General features: G+C 46.1%; 1 protein-coding gene across 1 annotated transcript in view; it reads left to right on the top strand.

Annotated features, from left to right (window-relative positions):
• Window positions 1-11,894, top strand: part of LOC117409834 (uncharacterized) — a 15,059-nt gene extending 3,165 nt beyond the window's left edge. The window contains exons 5-10 of the mRNA XM_059008185.1: window positions 2,974-3,140; window positions 3,837-4,017; window positions 8,475-8,583; window positions 9,384-9,504; window positions 10,129-10,225; window positions 10,315-11,894. Of these exons, the coding sequence (XP_058864168.1) occupies window positions 2,974-3,140; window positions 3,837-4,017; window positions 8,475-8,583; window positions 9,384-9,504; window positions 10,129-10,225; window positions 10,315-10,670 (1,031 nt within the window). The 3' untranslated portion in view covers window positions 10,671-11,894. The remainder of the gene's footprint in view (window positions 1-2,973; window positions 3,141-3,836; window positions 4,018-8,474; window positions 8,584-9,383; window positions 9,505-10,128; window positions 10,226-10,314) is intronic.
• Window positions 11,895-15,725: the final 3,831 nt, after the last annotated feature.

The raw sequence follows: 15,725 nt of genomic DNA, 5'->3' as shown, positions 1-15,725 counted from the left end.
ATAAGGTTCTGTTGTGTGCTTGAATCTAATAATAACGCTTTACCATTCATAACACCTTCATGAAAGCTACATCAACACGGCCTCGCTCACGGTCGTTCGTTTGCTCCTATAAATGACTGAGACTCGACACTTGGTTTTTAGCGCTTGCGCGCACGTTTAATAGTACAAAGTAAGCGACCTGACAAATAACACAAAAACACACAGTTTTACACACAAATACAAAACACTACAACCAGTTCCTGTTTGCCTAGTCTTACGACACACACAGTCAGGCACTCCACACAGAAGAGTCTAACTGCTTTTCTTAAATACTCTGCACCTGGCTTTACTTTATAATAATAGCCAGGTGCAGGTGATAATTAACAATTCAATAAATTAACAAACAATAATGAAACACATTTGCACATGTTTTTGGCAGGGAGGATTTGAACCCTCTCCCTGCTCTGCCTCAGTGTGCTTTAGTAGCAGATTACACTGTGCTTTTACTGTGGGACAATTTTATAAGGGTTAGTTGACCATGGTTTGTTTTTTAATATGCTTTACCAGACCTCTCTATGATTTACAATGCTTCCCTATGCTTTACTAGACCTCTCTGTGCTTCACAATGTTTCCCTATGCTTTACCATACCTCTCTGTGCTTTACAATGCTTCCCTATGCTTTACCAGACCTCTCTGTGCTTCACAATGCTTCCCTATGCTTTACCAGACCTCTCTGTGCTTTACAATGCTTCCCTATGCTTTACCAGACCTCTCTGTGCTTCACAATGCTTCCCTATGCTTTACCAGACCTCTCTGTGATTTACAATGCTTCCCTATGCTTTACCAGACCTCTCTGTGATTTACAATGCTTCCCTATGCTTTACCAGACTCTCTGTGATTTACAATGCTTCCCTATGCTTTACCAGACCTCTCTGTGCTTTACAATGCTTCCCTATGCTTTACCAGACCTCTCTGTGCTTTACAATGCTTCCCTATGCTTTACCAGACCTCTCTGTGCTTTACAATGCTTCCCTATGCTTTACCAGACCTCTCTGTGATTTACAATGCTTCCCTATGCTTTACCAGACCTCTCTGTGCTTCACAATGCTTCCCTATGCTTTACCAGACCTCTCTGTGCTTTACAATGCTTCCCTATGCTTTACCAGACCTCTCTGTGATTTACAATGCTTCCCTATGCTTTACCAGACCTCTCTGTGATTTACAATGCTTCCCTATGCTTTACCAGACCTCTCTGTGCTTTACAATGCTTCCCTATGCTTTACCAGACCTCTCTGTGCTTCACAATGCTTCCCTATGCTTTACCAGACCTCTCTGTGATTTACAATGCTTCCCTATGCTTTACCAGACCTCTCTGTGATTTACAATGCTTCCCTATGCTTTACCAGACTCTCTGTGATTTACAATGCTTCCCTATGCTTTACCAGACCTCTCTGTGCTTTACAATGCTTCCCTATGCTTTACCAGACCTCTCTGTGCTTTACAATGCTTCCCTATGCTTTACCAGACCTCTCTGTGCTTTACAATGCTTCCCTATGCTTTACCAGACCTCTCTGTGATTTACAATGCTTCCCTATGCTTTACCAGACCTCTCTGTGCTTCACAATGCTTCCCTATGCTTTACCAGACCTCTCTGTGCTTTACAATGCTTCCCTATGCTTTACCAGACCTCTCTGTGATTTACAATGCTTCCCTATGCTTTACCAGACCTCTCTGTGCTTTACAATGCTTCCCTATGCTTTACCAGACCTCTCTGTGCTTTACAATGCTTCCCTGTGCTTTACAATGCTTCCCTATGCTTTACCAGACCTCTCTGTGCTTTACAATGCTTCCCTATGCTTTACCAGACCTCTCTGTGCTTTACAATGCTTCCCTGTGCTTTACAATGCTTCCCTATGCTTTACCAGACCTCTCTGTGCTTTACAATGCTTCCCTATGCTTTACCACACCTCTCTGTGCTTTACAATGCTTCCCTATGCTTTACCAGACCTCTCTGTGCTTTACAATGCTCCCCTATGCTTTACCAGACCTCTCTGTGCTTTGCAATGCTTCCTTATGCTTTACCGTGCCTCTCTGTGCTTTACAATGCTTCCCTATGCTTTACCAGACCTCTCTGTGCTTTACAATGCTTCCCTATGCTTTACCAGACCTCTCTGTGATTTACAATGCTTCCCCATGCTTTACCACACCTCTCTGTGCTTTACAATGCTTCCCTATGCTTTACCAGACCTCTCTGTGATTTACAATGCTTCCCTATGCTTTACCAGACCTCTCTGTGATTTACAATGCTTCCCTATGCTTTACCACACCTCTTTGTGCTTTACAATGCTTCCCTATGCTTTACCACACCTCTCTGTGCTTTACAATGCTTCCCTATGCTTTACCAGACCTCTCTGTGCTTTACAATGCTTCCCTATGCTTTACCAGACCTCTCTGTGCTTTACAATGCTTCCCTATGCTTTACCAGACCTCTCTGTGATTTACAATGCTTCCCTATGCTTTACCAGACCTCTGTGCTTTACAATGCTTCCCTATGCTTTACCACACCTCTCTGTGCTTTACAATGCTTCCCCAGTAATCCGAGGATTTTACGATTCACTTCCTCTTGTCGTTGCTGTTTTGATCAGGGATCAGGGGTGAGCCACATGCGGGGCCCTAAGACACCCTTGAGGGCCACGTTACCCCCTTACTGCAGCGCGTTTTATTTGATATCATCTCAATGCATCATATTAAATCCTAAATCACACAACCTTTACTTCCTTGCGTTACCTAATTAACCATCCCTCTATAAGTTCCCTTATAAAAGTTTCCCAGAGAGGTATGGTAAAGCATATAAAAAAAGTGTATTGTAAAAACTAACATGCATATTAACCGTGGTAGACTGTTACAAGGGTTGACCTTTTGGGGGTCCGTGTTACCCATGGGGGAGGATAAGCTTGTGCTCTCCTGGTTCTCTAAACGTGTGTTCCTCCACAGTGCACTCCCAGTTAGGTGAGCTGGGGAAGAGAGAGGACCTCACGCCCTTCTCTGTGCACCTGGGCCGGGGAGAGGTGTGGGGGCAGGAGCGGGTACTGAGCTTCCCCTGTGCCTTCACCGAGCGCGTCATACAGGACCTGAGGGCTGGGCACGCTCTCCGCATTGAGGTACCTTCCCTGCCCAAAATAATCATCCAGTTTCCCTCTCAGCCGCAGGGCTCAAGTGTGCAGTTTTGAAAGAAACACATGTTCATTTTAAAACCTGGTTGGAAGTGTCATGTTACTGGCTGAAGGCATGTGAAGTCAATAGGGGAACAGTGAAGAGTGATGTCACCTTGTCGTGGATCTACACGTCCGAGTCTGATGAGCTTGTAGGATGAAAGGCACGGTTACCTACTTTTTAATGGTAGTGGCAAATGTAACTGTATTAAAAGCCCTTTATAGAAATGGCCTCTAAACAAAAGATTTGCGTTTTATTTGAGTCTCCGTTATCACGATCTCCTCAATGACCAGCCCATCTGTGCTCATCCGGTTCCCAGTATTATTATTTGTTTATTTAGCAGACGCCTTTATCCAAGGCGACTTACAGAGACTAGGGTGTGTGAACTATGCATCAGCTGCAGAGTCACTTACAACTACGTCTCACCCGAAAGACGGAGCACAAGGAGGTTAAGTGACTTGCTCAGGGTCACACAATGAGTCAGTGGCTGAGGTGGGATTTGAACCGGGGACCGCCTGGTTACAAGCCAAACAGCGCCTCACTTAGAACCAGATTCTCCATGACTAACACGCTCTCTGCTTTGATGGTTTGCTGTCTCATTTCATTTTTAATTGTGAGTCACGTTCACCCCCCCCCCCCTCCAGGTGTTCCAGACCCCCTCCCAGTCGGAGTGGCGTTTCGTCCCCCTTGTGAAGCACTTGATCCTGTATTACATCCAGGAGGGGCAGGGAGGCTGGCTGTGCTTCCCCAAACACGATCCCATCAGCATCTATCAGGCAGTGTTTCAAACCAGGGACCAGGCAGCTTTTCACAGCCAGGCAGTGGGTACGTACTGTACAGTTCAGCCTTTACTCTCACTTTGGACTCACTTTTTACCAGGTTATAGAACATGTCCCTGATATAAACTACATTTCCCATCATCCTCCTGCTCACTGGTAAACCTATCTCAGTTACATATGTGAGCAGGAGGATGATGGGAAATGTAGTTCTGAGAGGTCCATGCGGGTACATGGGAAGCCATCTTGAGGCAGGGAATGCAATTTAAAAGTTTAAAAAAGTGGTCAAAATGTAAAAAAAATAAATTAAAACACCACACACACCTTATGTAAACAGTTGTAGCAACACATGGGAACATGTAACACAATCAAATAAAAAGGTCCTTATGTACCCGTCAATGGCTTGGCCCAACTCAAGCATGTGAAAATATTGATTACACCGATACAAGCCACGAACGTAAATCTGGTAGATACATTTATGTAAATCAGAAATGTGTGTGAGTGGAATATGGAGCTGTCTGTTAAACACACTGAACTGAAGCCCTGATGCAGGTTAACCTGCCCTGCTTGACACGGTTTGCATTCACAAAGGACAGAAGCAGACGGGGATCCGACTGTCCCTGAGTATCACCCCCCCCAGAATAACCTGGGAAACGGAAAATAACTATTATTATTACAGATTGGCACCCTTTGTTTTTTTTTAATAAACACTGATAAATTCCTAGTAACTTTTATGTTATTATTATTATTATTATTATTATTATTATTATTATTATTATTATTATTATTATTATTATTATTTATTTCTTAGCAGACGCCCTTATGCAGGGCGACTTACAGTTGTTACAAGATCTCACATTATTTTTGCATACAATTCCCCATTTATACAGTTGGGTTTTTACTGGAGCAATCTAGGTAAAGTACCTTGCTCAAGGGTACAGCAGCAGTGTCCCCCACCTGGGATTGAACCCACGACCCTCCAGTCAAGAGTCCAGAGCCCTAACCACTACTCCACACTGTAGTGAATAAAATTAATAAAATTGTACGGTACTGAATTGAACGCTGATGAGGTACAGTATTTACCTAGTTAACAGTACACCCAGACAGCTAAATTACTGATTACCTGAAACCAAAGGATGTGACAGCACTTGTAGCCACCACAGTGTATAAATTACAAGTTTAACCGCTGAGCAGGGACTATCAGCACATTGTGTATTATCACAATGATGTCACAAACGCACCACAGCTTAGCTATTTTAGCCCTTCAAAAAAAAAAAAAAGCTGGACATTTGCACATTTGTTTTAGCAGCTAGGAATGTTAACAGAAAGACTGGGGGTCCGGGGGGTCATGCACTGAGAAGGGGAGTTCCGTGATTCTCTCTGCAGGAGTTCTGGGGGGTCATCCACTGAGAAGGGGAGTTCAGCGATTCTCTCTGCAGGAGTTCCGGGGGGTCGTCCACTGAGAAGGGGAGTTCAGCGATTCTCTCTGCAGGAGTTCCGGGGGGTCGTCCACTGAGAAGGGGAGTTCAGTGATTCTCTCTGCAGGAGTTCCGGGGGGGTCGTCCACTGAGAAGGGGAGTTCCGCGATTCTCTCTGCAGGAGTTCCGGGGGGTCGTCTACTGAGAATGGGAGGCAATGAGACCTCGGACTTGGAGTGGTTGAAAAGCTCTAGTAGGCGGACTCACAGTAGTATCACCAACAGCTGGAAAAAAGACTTGGAAGCTCTTCAGACCGAGGAGCTGACTGAGCTGAGAGCCGCTGTGAGCGAGCTTGCAGAGGCTACGGCCACAGCAGGGATTGTAGAGTCCCACAGCCCGCTTCCAGCTGCAGACATCGACTCTCAAGAGATCCTAGCGCTGGTCGTCATAGAACTCAACCCTCGTATCCAGAGAGAGACCGAAAACTGGCTCTTGGGAAGAATCCTGGGCTCCAGAGAAGAAGGAGGGGCGGACCTGCTCGCCAAGGTGGTCAGCCGGTCGGAGGGGATGGAAGGGACCGTGGTGTTGGTGGCAGCCACCTTGGACAGGCTCCTGGAAGGGGCGGAGGAGATGGGTCTCCTGAAGGAAGATCTCGCAGGGACGCCCAAGGTGTTTAGCTACGCCGAGAGACACAGCTTCCTCAACTTCCGAGAAGGAAACGGTGGCTTTCTCACCTCTGCTGAGGCTCTGCACATCGTCAAGCACGCCCTGGATAACCTGAGGGCCGACACAGAGGAGCATGTGCCGGGGGAACCTGCAGCCCAGCTGTATCCTGGCAAGTCCATCTTCAGGAAGCTGATCGCCAGCCACCTCTTGAGGGAGATGTACCCGCTGCACGACCCCCTGCTGCTGAAGGAGCTGGAGGGGAAGTGGTACGGCAGGCTCCAGGTGTTCAGGCAGCCCCTGAAAGACATCCGGGCCTACTTCGGGGAATCGGTGGCCTTCTACTTCGCCTTCCTGAGCTGCTTCACTCGAGCCCTGCTCCTCAGGTCTGCTGCATACCTGCTGTTTTACTTCTCCCCTGGGGCCCTCCGCTTCTGTCTCTCCGCCTTGACCAACATCATGTGGTCCACCCTCTTCCTCGAGGGCTGGAAACGGAAGAGCAACGTCCTTGCTTTTCAGTGGGGGACCCTGCAGAAGGAGGAAGAAATGGAGGCGCCTAGGATGGGTTTTGGAGGCCCTTTGGGGGTCAGCCCCATCACAGGACTCAAGGAACCCATTTTCCCCAGCAGGGAACGATACCGGCGGATCTTTCTGGGGTCCCTGCCCTTCGTGTTGGCCAACCTGCTCATCTCCGCTAACATCGCGATCATCTACCGCCGTTTGGATTCCCTCGCAGACGATTTCGACCTCTACTCCCAAAGCACCTTCAGCCGCGCCCTGACGTTTGTCCCGGAAGTTATCCACACGGTGGTCTTGGTCGCCCAAAACAAGGTCTACCGGAATCTGGCCAAGGACTTCACGGAGTGGGAGAACCACCGGCTGGCTTCGGAACATCAGAACTTCCTGGTGGCCAAGCTCCTGGTCTTCTACTTCGTCAACAGCTTCGGTGTCCACTTCTACACAGCGTTCTGCGTCCAAGATTTGGACAAGCTGTTGGAGAACATCACCGCCCAGCTCATCACCAAGCAGGCCATCGGCCAGATCAATGAGACAATCCTGCCTTATCTGGGGACCCTCTGGAGAGAGCAGCTCCTCAAAAGCACCCAAGAGCTCAACGAAGAGCCAAGCTCTCCTCTGCGATCCCTGGCCTTGCTCCACATCCAGCTGGAAGGAACCAAGGATCCCTACGAAAGCGAGTTTGAAGACTACCTGGAGCTTTTCATGATGTTTGGCTACATGACGTTGTTCTCCAGCGTCTGCCCTCAAGCAGCCATCTGGTGCCTGCTCAACAACTTAACAGAGATCCGCTTTGACGCCTTCAAGCTGTGCAAAGTGGTGCGTAGGCCCTTCCCCGTGCCGTCAGCTGGTATCGGAGTCTGGCAGCTGGCTTTCGAGTGCCTCGGGACGGTCGCTATCGTCACCAACTGTGCCCTGGTTTGGATCTCCCCTGAATTTCATTCCTTCTTCAGGGATTACCCCTCCACCCACATCCTTGTCGCCCTCGTGGCTTGCGAACACTTGTTCCTGCTGCTGAAGAGCACCGTGGCTTTCATCATCGCGGACGTCCCGGAGGAAATCAGAATGAAGCTTTTGAAAATGGAGTTCCAGTATCGGCAGGCTAGGAAGCTGCAGACAGAGAAGCAGGGTTGGCAGGATTATCAGCAGTGTTATGATTTGCAGCCAAGCACTGCCATGGCCTCTGAGTCCGGCTATCGCACAGCTGGACTAGCCATCAGAGTTCATCCCAGCTGTTCCGATTGCATTCAATGCAGTTAGGGAAAAAAATGAAAGATCTTGCAAACATATTGTTTTGTGTGTGTGTTTTTTTTAATGTTTTGTTTGTTTCTTAGTTCAGAGGACTTTAGAGTTCATACGTCAGGTGACTTCTTAGACTTATTTTAAATTATACAACCCTCTATTAGGGCTCTATCTTGTTCATGATCTCTGTGAAATGTACCCATTGCCGTGTAATATGGAGTTCTCTGTGAAAACTCCCATTTCTGGAAGAATCGTGTAAATATATATATATATATATATATATATATATATATATATATATATATATATATATATATTTCTTTATCACTTATAAATAAATACAGCAAACGTTTGCCTGATTGACGCACTACCATTTGCACTGCAGTCAGGAACCTGGCAGCTGGTATAGTTTGCTTCCTGTCTAATGCTTGAACACACACTGCATATGTTTAATCATGAAATATCTTGAAATACCTATTTTTAGACAGTGAATTGCCTTGAAATAAGCAATTCACAGCCCTAACCATTATTAAAGTTAATTTCCGCACCAGTTTCCCCTTGCTTCGCCCCTTGAGTATACTATGCATTTACCATGCTGTGGTTTGCCCAGTTTTCTTTAATATGCTTTACCATTGTCCTTGAACCCGATCACACTCCTGTTCTCCAGGGCCAGTGGGCGACCCTTTCAGCGGTGCAAACCTACAGGAAGTGATGTCAGCCCTGGAGCCCCAGATTGGAGACAGCTTCCAGAAGGGAGACCTGCTGCAGACATACAGGTGGGGAACGAGCAATAGAATCACACGCTGCAGTCTGATCACCACACAGAGACATACAGGTGAGGAACGAGCAATAGAATCACACACTGCAGTCTGATCACCACACAGAGACATACAGGTGAGGAACGAGCAATAGAATCACACCCTGCAGTCTGATCACCACACAGAGACATACAGGTGAGGAACGAGCAATAGAATCACACGCTGCAGTCTGATCACCACTCAGAGACATACAGGTGAGGAACGAGCAATAGAATCACACCCTGCAGTCTCATCACCACACAGATTGAGGCTGGTTCATTCATGCATTTCTCTCGACTGTGCGTCCCATGGAAGTCCACAGGATTTCAGCTTGGTCATTTTGCAGTGTTCTGCCATGCTTTTCTCATGGTTATGCTGTGCATTTATCATAGTCCACCGTGGTTTGCCAGGTTTTTAAATATGGAGCTTTACCGCGGTTACCTGTGCTTTACCGTGCTGTCACTGTGCTTTATTACACTTTGCTGTGCTTTTACTGTGGGAAGCTTTTAGAAGGGTTCTCCCAGGGGTTTCAAGACAGGAATACGAAGCAGCCTTTATGCTTGGGTGGTTATCTGTAGAAACGTATATCTTCTCATTTTGTAAATTTAATATGAAAGCCCACTGTAATGATTTTTAAGATTGATCTCTCTCTCTCTCTCTCTCTCCCTCTCTCTCCCCCTCTCTCTGTCTCCCTCTCTCTCTCTCTCTCTCTCTCTCTCTCTCTCCCCCCCTCTCTCTCTCTCTCTCTCTCTCTCTCTCTCTCTCTCTCTCTCCTCCAGGCTGATTGCTCTGCGATCCCTGATTACCGGAGAGTTGCGCTGCCTCCCTGCGTGTTGGAGGATGATGCACAGTGTGTCGGCACAACTCGAATACCTAAACACTGTCAACCAAGCATTGCAGGTCAGTCTCACACTCAGCGTCTCATCAGCAGCAGTTAACAATATCAAGGGCTCCCTGAGGGTCTCCCCTGGTAAAGGCACGGCCACGTGGTGTGCAGGGGGAGTCACACTGTCAGGGGAGCGCAGGGGTCTCCGAGGGTCTCCCCTGGTAAAGGCACGGCCGCGTGGTGTGCAGGGGGAGTCACACAGTCAGGGGAGCGCAGGGGTCCTGAGGGTCTCCCCTGGTAAAGGCACGGCCGCGTGGTGTGCAGGGGGAGTCACTCAGTCAGGGGAGCGCTGGTTCCTGGCTGTATGAAGTCACAGATCTTGGCTGCGGATTCCACAGGGAGCGTTGGCTCTGGTGCTATGTTAGAGAGGCAAGGACTGGTTCTCCTCCCCACGCTACAGCGCACTCTGCTGGCCAGGTGACCGGTGAGCTCAGAGCAGACCAGGGCACACAAATGTAAAAAACGATCAGATGTTATAAATGTTATTGAAATGACACACAATGCATTGAGGTGAGTTTGGATCGAGTTGGAATGAGCCATGCATTATTGGTACGACTAGCTTGTCAATTGCATGATTCACTGTGTAAGTTTTACCTTCTAAGATATCAAAGCAATAGTAGCCGTCTCTTCTCCTGTAGGATATTTTGCAGCTCAGTGGAGAAGCAGAGGAGACAGCAAGCTGGCCAGAGAGCAGAGAGAGGAGACAGGCTGGGATGCAGGACCAAGCGTCTATAGGTACTGTCAGAAAAAATCACTCCATTCACATCACTCTTTTCAAAGTCTTTGCACCGTTTCCCGTTGACTGCGTGCCTTGATCTTTGCAGAGGCCGTGCTGTCTGGCTACCAGGAGATTGTGAAGAGAACGCTGCAGCACCCCAGCTCTCTGTCGCCGCCCGGGCTGTGGGAGAGGGTACTGCAGCGCCGCCCTGCTGGCTCAGCTTGGCTCCAGCACGTCTCTGCAGCCTGCCAGTGCCTGTCGGACAGTGTGGCCTGGGAGCTGCACTCGCTGTGCCCTGAGATCAGCACTCTGCTGGGCAGCCTGGGCAGGGAGAGAGTGCGAGAGCGGCTCCATTCTGCAGCACCGCCCCCTCCTGGAGAGGAGGTCAGCCCCAGACGTGCTGAGCTGAGCAGAGACACAAAGACACACCCCACTGCACAGCAAGCACTGGACAACTGGTGACAGCCATTCCAGATCAGCTTTCTGTGCAACCAAAACGCTTCATGAAAGAAAGACCAGAGAGAAACAAGCAACTCATAGCAGACAGCCCATTGGGAGTTAGCACAACACCACCACTGTACCTGAATACACCTCCCAGTACCATCCTTCCACATCTCCTCATTCCTTTATTTGCATTTTATTTAACTCTTGCCTTGACTTTTGTAATTCTCTCGCCTTTATTTGATGTGATTTATTTTCCTCTCTTTTCTGTTCTAACTAGCCCCTCACCCCTCTGCAAGCTTCCTGTCCCATTGGTGGATAATCAGGACACACCCACCCCTCGTCATGTGACCAGCTGATTGGATTATGCTTCTTCTGTATTATTCTGTAATACTGCTCCGCTGTCATCATTGAGTCATGCATGATCGTGCAATGCCTACTTTGTCCACAAGGTGGGGCTCTAGCTCTACCCCACAGCAGTGTGTGAAATCTGAAAAAGAAGACATTGAATTATGTGATAAAAAATCTCGAATACATGTATGGTAACAAAGCTCCCTGTATATTTAATACACGACATTATATATATATATAACACAGGCTCCCTTGAGAAAGATATGTACAACATATTGAAACGTTGGACAGCTGGCCCTTTGAACTAATATTATTATTATTATTATTTATTTCTTGGCAGACGCCCTTATCCATAAACAAAAATATATTTCAAGAATCAACGTACAAGTATTAATACAATTAAGAGCAAGGTAAAATACATATATATATATATATGCTCAAGAGAGCCAACTTCCCAAAGTTTCGTTATGTTTAACACACCTTGGTCAGGAGAAAGTGTGTTTGAAAACAAACAGTGGATGCCATGGTAACCACACTTATTTCTATTTAAATCTCTTAATGTGCTTGTGATGTCATTCACCACAGAGTTCAACCACATAGTTACCACTGATACAATCCTTCTGTTCCTTTCGGTTTAAACCAGGCAGCATGGTGCTGGAGCTATTTAAACCAGACAGCATGGTGCAGGAGCTATTTAAACCAGACAGCATGGTGCAGGAGCTATTTAAACCAGACAGCATGGTGCTGGAGCTATTTAAACCAGACAGCATGGTGCTGGAGCTATTTAAACCAGACAGTATGGTGCTGGAGCTATTTAAACCAGACAGCATGGTGCTGGAGCTATTTAAACCAGACAGTATGGTGCTGGAGCTATTTAAACCAGACAGTATGGTGATGGAGCTATTTAAACCAGACAGCATGGTGCTGGAGCTATTTAAACCAGACAGTATGGTGCTGGAGCTATTTAAACCAGACAGTATGGTGATGGAGCTATTTAAACCAGACAGCATGGTGCTGGAGCTATTTAAACCAGACAGCACGGTGATGGAGCTATTTAAACCAGACAGCATAATCTTTCCTATATATAGCAGCAGTGTGGAGTAGTGGTTAGGGCTCTGGACTCTTGACTGGAGGGTTGTGGGTTCAATCCCAGGTGGGGGACACTACTGCTGTACCCTTGAGCAAGGTACTTTACCTAGGTTGCTCCAGTAAAAACCCAACTGTATAAATGGGTAATTGTATGTATAAATAATGTGATATCTTTTAACAATTGTAAGTCGCCCTGGATAAGGGCATCTGCTAAGAAATTAATAATAATACTGTATTTTGTTACGTTTTTAAATGAACTCAATTAGAAATATAGCGTGTTGGTTTGAGTTTTTAAGATCTAAAGCTGGTCCTTTAATACAGATTCACCTGGCAGTAGGAAGCCCTTGAAGGAGTTTAACATCAGGGCTGAAATACTTCTATTTAATTGACTTTACGTTTCAAGAAGGTGAAATTTCTATTAAGTTAGTTTTGTGCAGATACTGACAGCCGCAGAATCAGCTGTCTGTGCCAGTGAAAACCCTGCTACATTTTAATAAGGATAGCCAGGGTGCTGTCAACCAGAAATGTTCTTAAACGTATTCGTTTTTATTATGGACTTGTGTAGTCTATTTAATGAACTACAAACTTTATTATGGACTTGTGTAGTCTATTTAATGAACTACAAACTTTATTATGGACTTGTGTAGTCTATTTAATGAACTACAAACATGACATTCAAAGTTAATTAAGTGTTTAATTGACTTGTAACAGCAAAATGATTCATTGAATATCTGGCCTAGGTGTTTCAGCCATTGTATTGAATACATTATAGAACCAAACCCCTCAAATTCCTCCTGAAAAATACCTCACTACTCATCTAAAGTATCTATTCTGAATCTATTCAGCCTAGAGGAAGGAAGAATTGGGTGGGGCTGGATTAGGGGGGCAAAACGTTTCTTATCAGGAACCAAAACTGCCTTCGAAACTGTAACAAAACTAACACGGATACACTAACAAAACATGAGGGAGACCAGATTATTACAGATAGGGACAGACAATACATGGGCTGGGTCGCTGAGTCACAGCGTTACGTCATGGAGTTCAGCAGGTGCCGCTGCCTCAAGGGGTAGAATGACGCACTTGAGTCCAGGTGAAAATAGCCGAACTGCCCATTCAAGTAAATCGTGTATTTGTTTATCACTGAGGGGTAAGGTGTTTTTCTTGTCTAAATCATTTCAAGACGCTTCTTTGCTAGTCTCGCCATCGCTGGTAATGCTGCGCTCTGCTAGCTGGGGCTTCTTCAGCGTCCATAATGGGGTCCCACGAACAGGAAATACTGTCCGTGATTTTTAATTCTAATGTTAATCAGTAACGCTGGTACATTTTATTAAAAGCTATTTAATGATGTATTTTCATACCCGGTTACTGTATTTCCACATAGCTCCCTCCTTCCGCAGTGTGACATACGCGCAAAGGCACAGATCTTTCCAATAGTTTCAAACTTTTAAAGGCTTAACCACAGCCAAAGATAAGCAAAACACAGAGGTGAGCTGTTGGGTTTTGTGCAGGCATGAGATGTTATAACACTGCTTAAGGGAATGTATTTGTAAATGAAGGCGTGTATGCTGTATAATTAGCATGTACCGAATACATAACGACGGGGAGCGAGGTGCAGCGCATAAAGGCCATCCGCCCTAATTGTAAGATTTCAATGCTATCGTCAATAGCAAGGCGTTGATTATTCTATTGAACAAGGGGGAGGTTCGCTCACCTGAACTATGAAATCACGCAGACCACATACCAGATCAAATCCCGGCCTGCCTCTTTTTTTCTACAGGGAGGCACAGAGGGAAACGATGCGTGATTATGAAGTGCTTACCAACAGGCAGTCTACAGGCAGCAGCATTTATACGGTTTCTTAAGACCAGTACAAACCCCACAAACACTGCCCACAATACGCCAGGGCTGAATAAAAAAAAATGTGTATTGCTCTGTTTTTGTTGTTTAGAGAAAGGGGAGTGTTATGTTAGAAACACGCTTGTGCAGCCATGCCGGACTCGGCTGTTTTAGTGACCGCAAGCTTCCTAACATCTGGCGTTTCAGGATTGGAGTTACATACATAACAGGAGGCTGTGTGGTCCAGTGGTTAAAGAAAAGGGCTTGTAACCAGGAGGTCCCCAAATCCCACCTCAGCCACTGACTCATTGTGTGACCCTGAGCAAGTCACTTCACCTCCTTGTGCTCCGTCTTTCGGGTGAGACGTAGTTGTAAGTGACTCTGCAGCTGATGCATAGTTCACACACCCTAGTCTCTGTAAGTCGCCTTATACATAAAAATTATACATAAATATTGACGTGATATAGGATATAGGCATCTGGATTTCTTTGTGCTGTATAGTTTGTATCAGATGGAATCGACGTCACACATAAACTATATACTCGGTATATGACATATGTTTATATATATATATATATTCTCATGGCGTGGAGTGGAGTAAAATATGAAATGCGAAAGTTCAAATCATTGTGTGAAATGAAGTGTTTGACAGCGCCTGGATACACAATCATTACACAACAGAAGCATAGTTGTTTTAAAATATTATATATATATATATATTTTTTAAAAAAAGTTCCCCATTCATCAGGGCCCTCCTTCGGGGCGTTGGGCCCCCTTCGAGGCCCCGGGCCCCGGGGAAATGTTCCCGTCCTCCCGGTGGGTCTGCAGCACTCCAGACTAGAGCAGCGGTGCGCACATCTCTCTGTGCTGACTTCCAGTCTGCCTCTCGCCCTCAGAGTCATTCATCCCGGAGGCTCACCGAGCCATTTACCGCAGAGCTTTTACAATCGCCAGGGAGTCCGAAAAACAAAACTATTTTCCAGTCCAGTGTCAGCGCCCCCCACAGTTTGAACCTCTGCTCTAGGACTCTTACAGATCCGGAGAGATTGAAGTGGCGTGTGTTAGTGAAACTGCAGTGAAAAGAGCTTCCATGACTGGGCGCGAAGCGTATTTTAACCGTGTTTTTGCCTGATTTAATGTAAATCGTGTATTTTATAACGAACACATTCCTGAAAGTTTTGAAATACATTGTTTTTGGCATCGCAGTCTGCGGAGGAGGAGGAGGGGACGCGGAGTGAAAGTGTCTCTGCGCAGCTCCGCAGCACATTACAAATGAAACGCGTCAAATGGGCGAGGGCTCGTTTGCAGGGTAACTACAGATTTAACGAGCAAAATAAATATTTGTTTTGTGAAAACCCAGATTGATTTTTTTTTTTTTCAGATTTATTGCTGAACGATACTGTTGTTTATTTTAGATGTATCCGTTAGGTAAATGTTGACTCGCCAAGCGTAAAAAAATTAAAAAAGATTTAAGTTATATGTATTTTTTCACTGATTTATTTGTTAGTAATGTTAGCTAAATGTTGACTTGCCAAGTGGTGAGGGGCACAACAAAATCTATTCTAAAGAAAGCGGGGCGGCGTATAAAAAGATGATATTCTAGTGTCTTTCTTATTGGGGAAAAAAGGAATCAGACGCCACACAGAACTGAGCAGAAACGTGGCACCGAAATGTCAGATCCGAACACCAAATGGGAGGTTTAGCACTAGAACACTCCCAGAGAAAGAGGTCGTGACTCAGCGCTGTCACACCCACACAGTGCGGGGAGGGGCAGCTGGGACGCTATCTTCACTGTTATTA

Source organism: Acipenser ruthenus, chromosome 36 (genome assembly GCF_902713425.1).
Source record: "Acipenser ruthenus chromosome 36, fAciRut3.2 maternal haplotype, whole genome shotgun sequence".
In the NCBI taxonomy this organism is placed as follows: domain Eukaryota; kingdom Metazoa; phylum Chordata; class Actinopteri; order Acipenseriformes; family Acipenseridae; genus Acipenser; species Acipenser ruthenus.
This window is presented reverse-complemented; position numbering and strand designations above follow the sequence as displayed.